The sequence below is a fragment of the Bos indicus x Bos taurus genome, chromosome 13 (genome assembly GCF_003369695.1).
Source record: "Bos indicus x Bos taurus breed Angus x Brahman F1 hybrid chromosome 13, Bos_hybrid_MaternalHap_v2.0, whole genome shotgun sequence".
NCBI classification, from domain to species: domain Eukaryota; kingdom Metazoa; phylum Chordata; class Mammalia; order Artiodactyla; family Bovidae; genus Bos; species Bos indicus x Bos taurus.
The window spans coordinates 12,643,074-12,656,783 of NC_040088.1; the positions used below are offsets into that span (position 1 = coordinate 12,643,074).

Consider the following 13,710-nt stretch of genomic DNA (forward strand, 5'->3'; position numbering starts at 1 on the left):
TATAATTTGTAGTCAGAGGAGAATGACAGTCTTTTCTGCACTTCAGATTGTAGACTTTAAAACATAAATTTGCACAGCAAATTTATTGAGCGCCAGCTACATGCCAGACACTCAGCAAGAGGTTGGAGTAGATCCAGGAGGTTAGAAGAGGTTCACCCAAGAGGTGCTTGCCTTCCTGGGTAAGAGAGTTGAATCACTGCAGTTGGGTTAGTCAAGTGCTTAGTTCACATGGCAACGAGGCCCTCGGTGATCCCCTGACAGGGTTCAAACCAGCTATTTGCTGCTCTCCTCTCGCCATATGTATTGTTCCTTCTTGGCTTTCATCATGTTTGTGATTTTATATCGATTTCTGTATTTCCCTGTCTAGTGCCTGTCTCTGTCATTAGTCTCTGTGTCCTAGGAAGGTGAAGGTCATGTTGGTGTTTGACACCGTCATCTTCCATCGAGCAGAGACTGGCACACGTAGGTGCTAAATAAATGTGTTCAGTGGAAGCATCCACCCAGAAGAGAGAACCATATATCTTTTGGGGGAGCAAGAGAAGATGTGACATCTGAATGCCACTGAGTCTTAAAGGATAAAGGAGGTGGTCCAGGGAGAATAACAGGGGCATACTGAGGAGTGAGGAGTAAGTAGTAAGGAGTAAGGAATGCTCAGGAGAGGGGAGTGCGGGAGCTAGTGTTCCCTAAAAGGAGATGTGTGTGGAAGATGAGGTCGAGTAGAAGCCTGGAGCCATACGCTTGAGGGTCTGATATGCCCCACTCATGAGTTTGGATGCTCCCCTCTCTTTAGGAGGAAGAGGGAGGGGAATCAGCTAAGTTCTGTGACCATAGGAGTGAATATGATCTCCCCTAAATTATTTTTTTTAATTATTTATTTATCTGACTGTGCTGGGTCTTAGTTGCGGCACACAGGATCTTTGATCTTCCTTGCCGCGTACAGGATCTTTAGTTGCAGCTTGCAAACTTGCAGCATGTGGGATCTAGTTCTCTGACCAGGAATCAAACCTGGGTCCCCTGCATTGGGAGCATGGGATCTCACCCACTGGACTACCAGGGGAGTTCCCCTAAATTACTAGGATGGTTTTTAATACTTAAATTATGAATAAGATCCCCAAAGTATGGTTTTGTGTTTTATTCCTTCTACATACCTTTCATTTCCATTTTGTAGCTACAATACCTGTCTACATATTTTTAAATTTTAGGTAGCATCATCATTACCATGAAAACATTGTGTCAACCATTGGCTAAAAACTAAGAATGTGAAAAACCTTAGTTGTCCAATTTTTAAATATATGCTTTGGAGAGGCTCCATTTAAAAAAATTTTTTTACTCGGATGTTCAGAGCTACCCAAACATTACTATAAAATGCCACTTTTCATAGAGGCAGCCAAGGTCTTTTTATTATATTATGCCTTTGGAAACCAATGATTTGTGCCTAAGACAATTCTCTCCATATTATTTTACCCTGAATAGAATGAGGTTGGTTGGGAGTTCTGCCCTAAGGAAATATCAAAACCCCAATACATACTCATTTATAGTTCGAAAGTGAACTCTCTTATCAGATTTCCTTTTATTTCCTGCTGGGGCAGTATGAACAGAACTCAGATGGAGGCAGAGGGTCTGCTGTATATCTTTTCAAATTTATGATTAAGAAGGTCACATATACATTTTTAAACACACTCCTTTTTGATAATAAATGAAGAATGAAACTGTGAAATGTCATCAGAAGCCGAATTACTCGTTTTTCGTTCATTCGCATACCCCTGCCTGCTGGCTGATTGCCTGCCAATGGTGAGAAGGGCCCAAGTAACCGAATGCTGCATTTCTTAAGGTTTTGCTGTCTGTCTGGAATAGCCTCACTGGTGGAGCAGCATGCCTGTGGCCAGAGCATTTTAACCGAAAGATGCACTTCTATTCCTGAGCCCCCTTCCTTGCCCCAGGCCAATTTTAAAAAAATGAATAATTCCATTTTAGCCTGCGTTTGTCTTCACATTGTGGCCAGAATGGGAGAAGTGAAAGCTCTTCTCTTCCCAAGTCCAGATCCTCTCTAGATGCTTCTCTTTTACGTTCTCTGTCTGTAGAGCAGGCTCTAAATGGATGCCATGCCTTTGGCATGAGCCCCTCTAACAGATCATGGTGGGAGGGGAGGATATAGTCAGGGGATCTGTGCCTGTGGGTCCCTTCCTGCAAGGTCATTTAGCACTGGCTGGATCCTTTGGGAGAAGATCACTGCTTCTATACAGGCGGCCTCCTCTTCACAACACCTTTTGGGTCCTGGTGGCGGCTCCCTCTTCTTGTGCCTCTGGACCCACAGGTGATAAACAGCTCTCCTGTCCCTGTATTATACCTCGGGTTCCATAGAGTTGCAAAGAGTCGGACATGACTGAAGTGGCTTAGCCTGCAAGCGTGTATACAAAAGTCTCTAAAATATTCCTGTGTGTGTATGTGTGCGTGTGTGCACACACAGATATCAGTCATATCTGACTCTCTATGACCCCATGAACTATAGCCTGCCAGGCTCCTCTGTCCTAGAATTTTCCAGGCAAAAATACTGGAACTGCTTGCCATTTCCTGCTCCAGGGGATCTTCTTGACCCAGGGTTCGAACCCACATGTCTTGCATCTCCTGCATTGGCAGACAGATTCTTTACCCCATGCCACCTGGGAAGCCTAGGTTTATCACTGCATCTAATACCTCCTCTGACAGGGGCTCATTACCTCTTGAAACTGCCTATTTCATTGTCAGATGGGCTCAACTTTGGAAATTTTCTATGCAGTGCTGAATTTGACCTCTCTGCAACATCTGTTCTTTGTGTGTTAAAGTAAGAGTGACCAGGATTGAATTTGAAGTCAAGCCCTGTGAAAAATGGAGCAAGAGACCTGAAAGAATTTACCCTCTAGATATTTCACGCGCAACCCATAGGTTTGCATATCATAGGAACAAAACTACTGTATTTAGGTGGGTGCGTATTGGGTAAACTCAGAGGGACTAGGTCTTTTTTTATTTACAAATATTTGAAGAACTGCCATAGGTTATGACTAGGTTAGTCATAGTTTTATATCTCTGACAATAAATCTAAGACCCAATAGTTGATATATAAGGGGAGTAGATTTCAAATCCACACAAGAGCTTTTAACTCTCAGTCTCCTAGTGAGGTGGCAAAGTCTCCATTACTTTATATAATCCAGGGTGGGTTGGGGGTGGGATTCCACAGCAGGACTGCTAGAGAGAGGACTCCCGCAGTAGAAGGCAGTTGAATCAGTGGTGATGATACAAAAGCCAGAAGAGCAGCTGCCGCATGTTCAGCATTCGCTGCGCGCCAGGCACCGTGCTCCATACACATTATCTCACTTAGTCCTCATGTAATTCCTCTGATGTTGCCCTGTGAAGTTCAGAACTTAATGAGGTTAAGGAAATTGCCCTGCCTCGTGCAGCCACAGGCTGCATGGAGGGTAGATACAAACCCAGGTCTGTCTGATGCCAGAGCTGATGGTTTTAATCCCAGTGTTGGTGTTAGAATCACCCGGGGAACTTGCCATACAGACTTTTAGTCCTTGTCCTGCTTGTATGACTCTGGGATCCGTGGGCTTTTTCAGCTGAGTGATTCTGATGTACACGAGTTTGAGCATGGCTGCTCCAGGTCATCGTCATCATTGTCATCATTGTCATCATTGTCATCGTCATCATTATTGTAAATGCCCATCTGGCTCTGAGGGTTGCTATAGGGATAACTGTACATCTAGTTCTGCTTTAACTTTTAACCTTTTGAGCTATAGGGCTGACTAACGTCCACTCTTACCCCCTGCCCCCACCAGCCCCTACTTCAATCCACCATTGTTTTGTGGGTTTTTTCATGAGCTCAGTCACGGAGAATGGCCAGACTTCATTCATTATGAACATCCTTCAGAGCCCCACAGGACAAATTCCACATGACCGTGTCTTCCTTTTAAAGGTAGAGAAGTGTTATGGACATCTCATTATTTCCCATTTTAAGCTCAGTAAAGAACACATCATTTGTTGGGGGTGAGGCAGAATGAATGTCATATTTCTGAAACTGAAGTCATGAAAAGTTTCAGGATGACTTAGGCTTATCCCACCTTGACCTTGGAGGACCTTCCTTGACCCTGTTTCTGGGCAATGCACCAGGGTTTGGGGGTTGAGGATGGGTGGGAAAAGAGCAGTCTGATCTTCCAGCCCATTGAAGCAACTGTCACCATCTGACTGTGATTTTTCCCCTTGCACATGTCCCAAAGGAAGCTGGCCAAGAAGCAGAAGGAGACCCAGAGTGGAGCGCAGAGGGAAATGGGGCCCGTGGCCTCAGCCGACAAACCCACTGCCAAGCTCAGCTCCAGCCGCAATGATGAAGGCTTCTCCTCTAGCTCACAGGATGTGAATGGATTCGGTAAGTTGAGCCAACCAAGGGGAAGGGGATATCTGTGGTCTGGCTTGACCCTGGTACCTCTGCTATTGACCCCTCCCAGTGTCAAGTGCTGTAGGACATGGGGGCCGCATGCTTCCCTGGGATCATCAGGATGAAAGTGTTCCCTGGCAAAGACTGGGGCCACCCATCCTGGGTGAAAAGGAAAATTTCAGAATCCATCCCAAAGCAGATGGAAATAATGGCAAGTCATCTTAACTGCTGCTTGTGCACAGAAAGCAGGTTAAAACTAAGAAACAAGAAGGAGACCATGATTACACACTTAAGGAGAAAAACATGCCATACTGAATTGAGCATCGTAGAGCTGTCAAAGCAGTGTTTCACATAGACCATGAAAGGTAAATGACTTATGGGTTACGACTGTCTCCATTTCTCAGCTTAGGAAACTGAGGCTCAGAGACGTGCTTTCTCCAAAGCCCCGTGGTTGACGAGTAACTCATTCTGTCCTGGAAGCCGTGCCTTCCCAGCCTTGCCCAGTTCCCAAGTGGTATTAAGTCAAAAGCAATGGTGTTCTTATGCAGACTTAACACAGGATCTCAAGCTAATAGAAGTGGCCACGGTTTCAGGGTTGACCCCTGTCCAAAGGAGAACCTCAGGACTAGTAACCTAAAGGTATCTTGGCAATCAGACTCAAGAAAGCTGACTTTTGCTCTTAAGTTTCTGAAAGCCGGTTCTTTTTCTAGTTTTCATAGAAATGCTGGATTCCCCAGCCTCTGCTCCAAATTGGGGAAAGCAGGAAATCTAAAGGAATATGAACAGAGACACATGTTCTCTCCACACTGTGCCATTGGCAAAGGGAAGAAATCATATTTTGTAAAAATCACTTTATTGTTGTTATTTTTCATTGTTCAGTCAGTAAGTCGTGTCTGACTATTTGTGATTCCGTGGAGTGCAGCATGCTAGGCTTCCCTGTCCTTCACTATCCCCTGCAGTTTGCTCAGACTCATGTCATTGAGTCTATGATGCCATCCAACCATCTCATCCTCTGTCATCCCCTTCTCCTCCTTCCCTCAATCTTTCACAGCATCAGGGTCTTTTCCAATGAGTCTGCGCTTTGCACCATGTGGCCAAAGTATTGAAGCTGCGGCTTTAGCATCAGTCCTTCCAGTGAATATTCAGGGTTGACTTCCTTTAGGATTGGCTGGTTGGATCTCCTTGCAGTACAAGGGACTCTCAAGAATCTTCTCCAACACCACAGATCAAAAGCATCAGTTCTTCAGCGCTCAGCTTTCTTTATGGTTCAACTTTCACATTCATACACGACTAGTGGAAAAACCATAGCTTTGACTAGACAGACCTTTGTCAGCAAAGTAATGTCTCTGCTTTTTAATATGCTGTCTAGATTGGTCATAGCTTTTCTTCCAAGGAGCAAGCGTCTTTTAATTTCATGGCTACAATCCCCATCTGCAATTATTTTGGAGCCCAAGAAAACAAGAAAACAATGTTTCCATTGTTTCCCCATCTATTTGCCGTGAAGTGATGGGACCAGATGCCATGATCATCATTTTTTGAATGTTGAGTTTTAAGCCAACGTTTTCTCTCCCCTCTTTCCCCTCATCCAGTGGTTCTTTAGTTCCTCTTTGCTTTCTGTCATTAGAGTGTTATATTCTGCATATCTGAGGTTGTTGATATCTCTCCCTGAAATCTTGATTCCAGCTTGTGCTTCATCAAGCCTGGCATTTCTCATGATATACTTTGCATATAAGTGATATAAGCACGGTGACAGTATACAGCCTTGGCGTACTCCTTTCCCAATTTGGAACCAGTCCATTGTTCCATGTCCAGTTCTAACTGTTGTTTCTTGACCTGCATACAGGTTTCTCAGAAGGTAGGTAAGGCGGTCTGGTAGTCCCATCTCTTTAAGAATTTTCCACAGTTTGTTGTCATCCACACAGTCAGAGATTATAGCATAGTTAATGAAGCAGATTTTTTTTTGGAATTCCTGAAACCCATGAACAATTTGAAAAGGCAAAAACCAAAACACATGGATAAGATCAATCTGGGATGACGGGGATCTATGAGAGGATGAAGACAGAAAGGAAACAAGCATTTATGGACCACCTTTGTCCACACCACAGCCCGTGAGATGCTTTCTATGCTTGTTCCCATTTTATAGAAGATGCATCCAGAATTCAGTGTTTGGCTGACCTGCCCACTGGTACACAGCTGTTTCCAGGTGGATCCAGGGTGCAAGGCTACCGCAGACCCCTGATTCCTAATCTTACATGCAGCACAGCACCTAGCTGTGGAAGTTTACAAAAGCCGCATGTCTAGGCCCCACACCTTACTCGCTGAATCAGAACCTCCTGGGGCACCAGGAGTGGGAGTGGGACTCAGGGATATAGGTTTTGTAAAAGCCACTCAGGGGTTTCTTACAGGCACCTTGGTTAGAAGCACTGCACTTTGAAAGAGGCAGCAGAGGTTTTCAAATACTGACATGCTGCCTTGGGAAAGAGATTTTGCTTTAAACATATAATGATTGAAAAAACATTAAAATGAATACCCTTTTACCTAGGCTCTCCAGTTGTTCACAATTTGCAACATTTGCACTCACTCTCCCTCTCTTTCTCTCTCTCTCATACACACAGACAATACACACACACAATATATACACACGCACTACACAATTTTCTGAACCATCTAGATGTAAGTTTTGGACATCATGAAACTCCCACCTCCAGAAAATTCAGCACGTTTCCTGAGAATGAGGACAGCTCTTCAGCATGATTGCAGTAAAATTACCTTACTCTAGAAATGTGACCTTGTTTCAGTCTCTGATAGACCAGTCCATAGCTGAATTTCCCCCATGGCCCTAAAGTATTCTCTCTTTTATTTGTTACTATCTTTTGGATCCAGGATTCAGTCAAGGTGCTCACTTTATATTTGACCACATTTTCCATCACCTTTTTATCTACAATATTCTCCCACCTTTAGTTTTTCTTTCAGGATACTGACATCTTTTAAAAATCCAGGCCAGCTGTCCAATACTCCTGAGTCGAGATTCGTTTGAAATTTTTCGTCATGATCATATTCAGGTTAAACATTTTGGCAAAAATGCTGCACAGGTGACGTTGTGTACATACTTCCCTTTGCATCATGTCAATAGAAACTGTCACTCTGATAAACTATCACAAAGCTATCACTTTGCCCACTCTTGGTGATGCTGAGTTTGAGTGCTTGTTAAGGTTGAGAATTGGGCAGAGTCTTAACAGTACATACTGATTATTTCATGAGCAAATATTTAGCTTGTTTTTCTCAGCAGAGCAAGTTTACAGTCTGCCTAACCACAAAGTCAGTTCTTTATTTAAAAAAGTAATTTGTTTACTTTTGTTTGTGCTGAGTCTTTGTTGCTTCCAGGACCTCTCTCTAGTTGCAGCGAGCAGGGTCCACTCTCGGGTAGCAGTGTGCGGGGCCCGTGGCTTCTTTCGATGGGGAGCACAGGCTCTGGGCCACATGGGCTCAGAAGTTGTGGCTCCTGGGCCCTGGAGCTCAGGCTCAAGAATTGTGGCGCCTGGGCTTAGTTGCTCCTCGGCATGTAGGATCTTGCCTGATCAGGGATCGAACCCACGTCTCCTGCATTGGCAGGCAGATTCTTTACCAGTGGGCCACCAGGGAAGCCCTGTCTCCCCACAGAGTCAGTTCTTAATCCATTCTCCACACAGGTGAATTTCTGGGATTTGTACATTCCAGCAGAGGGCAGGAGAGGCAGAAAAGGGGATGGCAGGGAACTGGGCTTGATTTCTCCTTATAGGTGCACGCTGAGCACCCCCCGACCCCACCCCCTGCCTCTGACTGTGTTAACTTGTCACTGACTCTCCTGCTTTTGTTCTGGGCAAGGGAGTTTACTAGCAGGTCTAGCTGTTGGCACGTGCTGGCCAAGTGGTACCTATTCACCAAAATCTTTCCTGTCCAGGCCAAGCTCTTGTGCACACTTACTCCATTTGTAAAAGTGTCGTGGGAGGACTCTGAAGACCAAAGAGATGTGGTCAGAGACACGCAAACATCATGACACCCAATTTATAGGTGTTTGACCTCAAGTCAAAACCTGGGGAACACCAGTTTCTTGGATTTCAAGGGGAAAATACCACCTCCATTTCCCCCATGGGCTAAAACTTAGATTGTTTAAGACGAAAGCACCCAAGACCGGGATAGATTGGCCAGCCAGTGAGGAAGAAACAGCAGATCCAATAAAATCGAATTAGATGTTTTAAAGTCCAGACACAATCTTTCCAAGATTGATATGTGTGTGTTTTATATTTATATACACACAGGCATAACATGCATACATACACAAACATATGTGTATATATACATATTTTTATGTACATTTATTTTAATATTGTTTTTAAAAAGAAGTTCAATCAACATTATACTCAATCATTAAGACATTTTGCATTTTTCTGAATCAATGAGTAATTAGGATTCTGTCTATTCATCTGGTATCCTCAGGCTAGAATCACAAACATGTTCTGGGGATTCTTTTGAATGCCCTTAAATGCATCAGGTACCTTTTAAAATGCTCTGTGGACCCACTTGGATGTGATTTGAAGGGGGGAAAATGTAAGTAATGCTTAAATTGGAGATGTGGAAATTGCTCCTGAAATCACTCTGATGTATGTAAAATTGAATCTATTTTTGTGACATTAGGAAAATGACTGGCTTCTGCATCAGTGTCTTTAGGAGGCCCTGAGATTATTCACAAATGTTGAGGAAGCATTGAGCAGAGAATAGGTGTCACATTGGGAAAGATTACAGAAAAACCTGCCCTGAGCAATTATTTCATTATGGAACAGGTGGTCCCTGACCTAATTCAACCTTGGCACCCAACTGTATGGGTTTGTTTTCCCAAATTTTCAATTCCAAGTGACTGCTGAGTTCTACAGCATCCATTCCATCAAGCCTCCCAATTTTGTAGAGGGCTAGTGACCTCCAGGATACAGGGGTGATGGCTGGCTGTCAGGGGTGGGCTATTGCTCTGGAGAGCTTTGGCATTCTTGAAAAAGGAGTGCTTGTCAACAGTGTGCATCGTCTTCTGTTTAAAGGATTGCTGCCTTTTATTAAGTAATCTGATTTTGATCATATTGCCCTGTTTACCTGCTTGTTCTTTTCCTGAGATCTTTGGCTCACTGGGATCATTTTCTGGGTCTTTCTCCTGGTGCTTTCTTTTTTATATTCCTGTTTAAATCTTGCTTATGTCTTTTGTTCATAGTCTAACCCTCTGCTTGTTTATTTTCAATCCAAATCAAAATGCTTCAAAACAAATCACTGTTGAATTCTGTGATACAAGGCTTAGCCATCTATCCTTCCTGTAATAGCATTTGACAGACTCACTTGCCCATTGGGTACTGTTAGTAACTCCATCTTCATTTTTTGCTTCTATTCTATTGAATGGTTTCATGTCTGGTGGGTGAAGACAGTTTATCTCTTAGGAGCATCCCATGCTGGGCCATCAAGCTATCTGTTCAGTAAAGAAGCAGGTGTGGTTGAGGGCTTGAAAGAGACATTCAGTGGCCATTTTCTTGTTGCTTAGTATATGCCTGTCCCATGCTGAGTCCCGAGCATAGTTTGGGGAGGGGTATAACTACAAAAATGAATAAAATGGGGCATCATCGCAAAAATAACAGGTGTTTCTACTTTTAAATTCTTCATAGTTTACAGAAGTTCTTTTGTAAAACCCTGGAGCTGTATATCCTTATTCCTGCACCATAAGAGAACTAGCACATTTATTCTTACCCCCATTCGACAGATGAAGAAACTGAGGTTCACAGACTCCATACCCCAAATCACACAGGCATTATTTGCAGCATCATAATAAGGATCCGTCTCTTCTGACATCAGTTAGGTTTTATCCACTTAGGTCTACAAAAAATTTAGAAAAATATCCATAAAAGTACCTACAAAAAATAGCTGTATGAGAATTATATGATCAGAATCAGGAAAACACAAATGAGGACAGGAGGGTCAAGACAGGTTATTGTAAACTATAGCCCCATTGTATGAAAATTTAGTCTAAATATGCAGGCTGGCAACTTTCAGATTCCAATTTGGCTCTGTGTTCTCTAGTAACAAAAACCCAAATAGGAAGATCATTTGTATTGGCAGCTACAATGTGCTAGACTGTATGCTTCATATAAATCCTACTCTTAAGCCTCCTAGGAACCCTATAAATTAGGTATTAGTCCCATTTTGTCAGTGAAGAAACTGAGTTTCAAAGAACTGGAGTAAATAAACCCAGTGCTGGAGAAGACTCTTGAAAGTCCCCTGGACTGCAGGGAGATCAAACCAGTCAATCCTAAAGGAAATCAACCCTGAATATTCATTGGAAGGACTGATGCTGAAGCTCCAGTACTTTGGCCGCCTGTTTCAAAGAGCTGACTCATTGGAAAAGACCCTGATACTGGGAAAGATTGAGGGCAGGAGGAGAAGGGGACGACAGAGGATGAGATGATTGGATAGCATCATAGACTCAGTGGATGTGAGTTTTGAGCAAACTCCAAAAGATAGTAGGGCTTTGCTGATAGCTCAACTGGTAAAGAAGCCACCTGCAATTCAGGAGACCCTGGTTCAATTTCTGGGTCAGGAAGTTCCACTGGAGAAGGGATGGGCTACCCACTCCAGTATTCTTGGTCTTCCCTGGTGGCTCAGGTGGTAAAGAATCTGCCTGCTATGCGGGAAGCCTGAGTCCGATCCCTGGGTTGGGAAGATCTCCTGCAGAAGGGAAAGGCTACCCACTCTAGTATTCTGGCCTGGAGAAAGATAGTAAAGGGCAAGAAAGCCTGGCATGCTGCAGTTCATGGGGTTGCAGGGAGTAGGACATGACTTAGTGACTGAACAACAGCAACACACATATGCATAGCATGGAGATGGGATCAGAAGCCAAAATCGAGTTATCTGACTCCAGAACCCAAGCTCCCTCTCCTGCACTAGGAACGTAGCTATCACCACTCAACTGGTCTCACCATGTGAGGCTGCTAATGGCTGGAGAGAGGGAGAATTCCACACCTCTCCTGATGCTCAATCAGCCTTTCTACCACGTGGGCAGAAGCTGCTACCACCATAGTGTCCTGCATGAAGCCAGTCAGATTCCTACCAAGTGCCAGGCTCTGTGATGAGCATGTCCAGATACGGATCTTAGTCTATTCCCACAGTAACCCTATCCAGTTGGTATGTTTATTATCAAACCCATTTTTCAGGAGAGGAACAAGGTCTTCCTCAGGTCACACGACGAATAGATGGTGAGGTTTGGACATCAGATCGGATGTTCTACTTTTGAAACCAAAGCGTCCTGTCTTTCCTGCAACCTTAAGCTTTCTCTCCATCACAAAGTCGGAGAAGGAAATGGCAACCCACTCCAGTGTTCTTGCCTGGAAAATCCCAGGGATGGGGGAGCCTGGTGGGCTGCTGTCTATGGGGTCACACAGAGTTGGACACGACTGACGCACCTTAGCAGCAGCAGCAGCAGCAACATCACAAAGTGGGTGAAAGAAAGAAAGGAGATCAACGTTAATAGCCTTTCTGGCTGATGGGACAGGGCCTCTGCTTGGTTTCTGTATGCACTTCAGAGCCCAAAATGCCTGTCGCAGAAAAGCAGCTGCCTAGTAGTCCTGGAAGGACCCATGAGAATTGCCCCACGAGAAGCTTCTTAGGAATTGGAGCCATAGACCAGATGGTCCCATTCCATCCTCGGGCATTCCTGAGCTGGTCCCCACCCAAGATAGATACATAGAGAGAGAGCTCACAACCTGTTGTGGGAGACACATGATCCAACAATGAGCATCTCTGCATTATCTAAATATGTATGTATGAATGAATGATAGACCTGAAATTCATCTAAGATCTTCTAGCTCCAGTCCTGTATCTGGTTCCAGCTCTTCTGGTACTGAATTCTATCTTCTTTTAAGCTGAAGTCTACTCTCTGTAACTTCCATCCATTCACTCCTGATTGTGCACAGAAGTATGGATTGGCCAGCAACCAGACGCTGGCCCATGCCTGCCCTCTGGTGTCACACAGGGTAATGAAATCAGTCTTTCCCTTCCTGCTGCTCCCAGCCCCAGCTATTGGACTGCTGCCAGCTGTGTGCCCTGCAGGTCCTTCCCTCAGGCTAAGCAGCCCCCACATCAGCTATCAGCCTTCCTCAGTACACATTTCTGTTTTCCAATCTGTTCAAAATCTTGATTGGCACATCTGTCTCCATTTAGTCCGTGTCCGTGGAGTGTGTGGTTTCCAAGTCTGTGCCGGGCCGAATTAACTGGGAGTTCAGAGAACTGTTACCACCCTTACTCTCTACACACCTGGGTTCAGAACACCCTGCTCACGTTTGAATTAACCTCCAAATGCCCATCACGGATCTGCCTCCTGCAGAGCTTATGCAGGAGGGATTTGAGGGCCCCAAGTAAAGACTTTCTATTTCATCTGTGCTGTGCCTTCTTGTTGGATTTGACCCTGTTATCCCAGAGTACTAAGATATTTTTGATTCCTGGTTGTGTCAGCCAAGGAGCTCACTTAATCCTCCCGGTTTGGGGCCTCAAATTATAATAATTATTAGATTACTAATATTCAACATACCAGCTATTATCTATTGAGCATTAATTGTGAGCTCGTTTCCAGCTGAGCATTTTATGTGCATTATCTTGTCTCATTGGTGTGCTGGGAAGATTAAATAACTGTTATGATTATCCCTGATGATTTACAGGTGAGGAAACTGAGGTTTTAAATAATAAGGAGCTTGCCTAAGGCTTCATAGTTTTAAATAGCAGGCTTTTAAGCTGGAACTTAAACCTGGGTCCGTGAGACACCCCTAAGCCCATAGCCAAGATCATTCCTATATACCGCCTTCTGTAAGAGAAATGTTATTATCCCCATTTTATAGAGTTGTTGTTCATTTGCTCAGTCATATCCGACTCTTTGCCACCCCATGGACTGTAGCATGCCAGGCTTCCCTGTCCTTCACCATCTCCTAGAGTTTGCTCAAACTCATGTCCATTGAATAAGTGATACCATCCAACCATCTCATCCTCTGTTATCCCCTTTTCCTCCTGCCCTCAATCTTTCCCAGCATCAGGGTCTTTTCCAATGACTCGGCTCTTTGAATCAGGTGGCCAAAGTACTGGAACTTCAGCATCAGTCCTTCCAGTGCATATTCAGGGTTGATTTCCTTTAGGATTGACTGGTTTGATCTCCTTGCCGTCCAAGGGACTTTCATTTTATAGAGAAGGAAACTAAAGTTTTCAGTTTCAGACAGACATTGAGACATTTGCTCCAAGTGTGGTCC

The 13,710-nt window shown here is 44.2% G+C and overlaps 1 protein-coding gene across 10 annotated transcripts in view; it reads left to right on the plus strand.

Moving 5' to 3' along the window:
- The window catches only part of PTPRT (protein tyrosine phosphatase, receptor type T), a 1,160,479-nt gene that overhangs the window by 1,023,632 nt on the left and 123,137 nt on the right, over nt 1-13,710 (plus strand). For all 10 annotated transcript variants that reach the window (XM_027558515.1, XM_027558516.1, XM_027558518.1 and 7 more), the window contains one exon: nt 4,254-4,402. In XM_027558515.1, the coding sequence (XP_027414316.1) occupies nt 4,254-4,402 (149 nt within the window). The remainder of the gene's footprint in view (nt 1-4,253; nt 4,403-13,710) is intronic.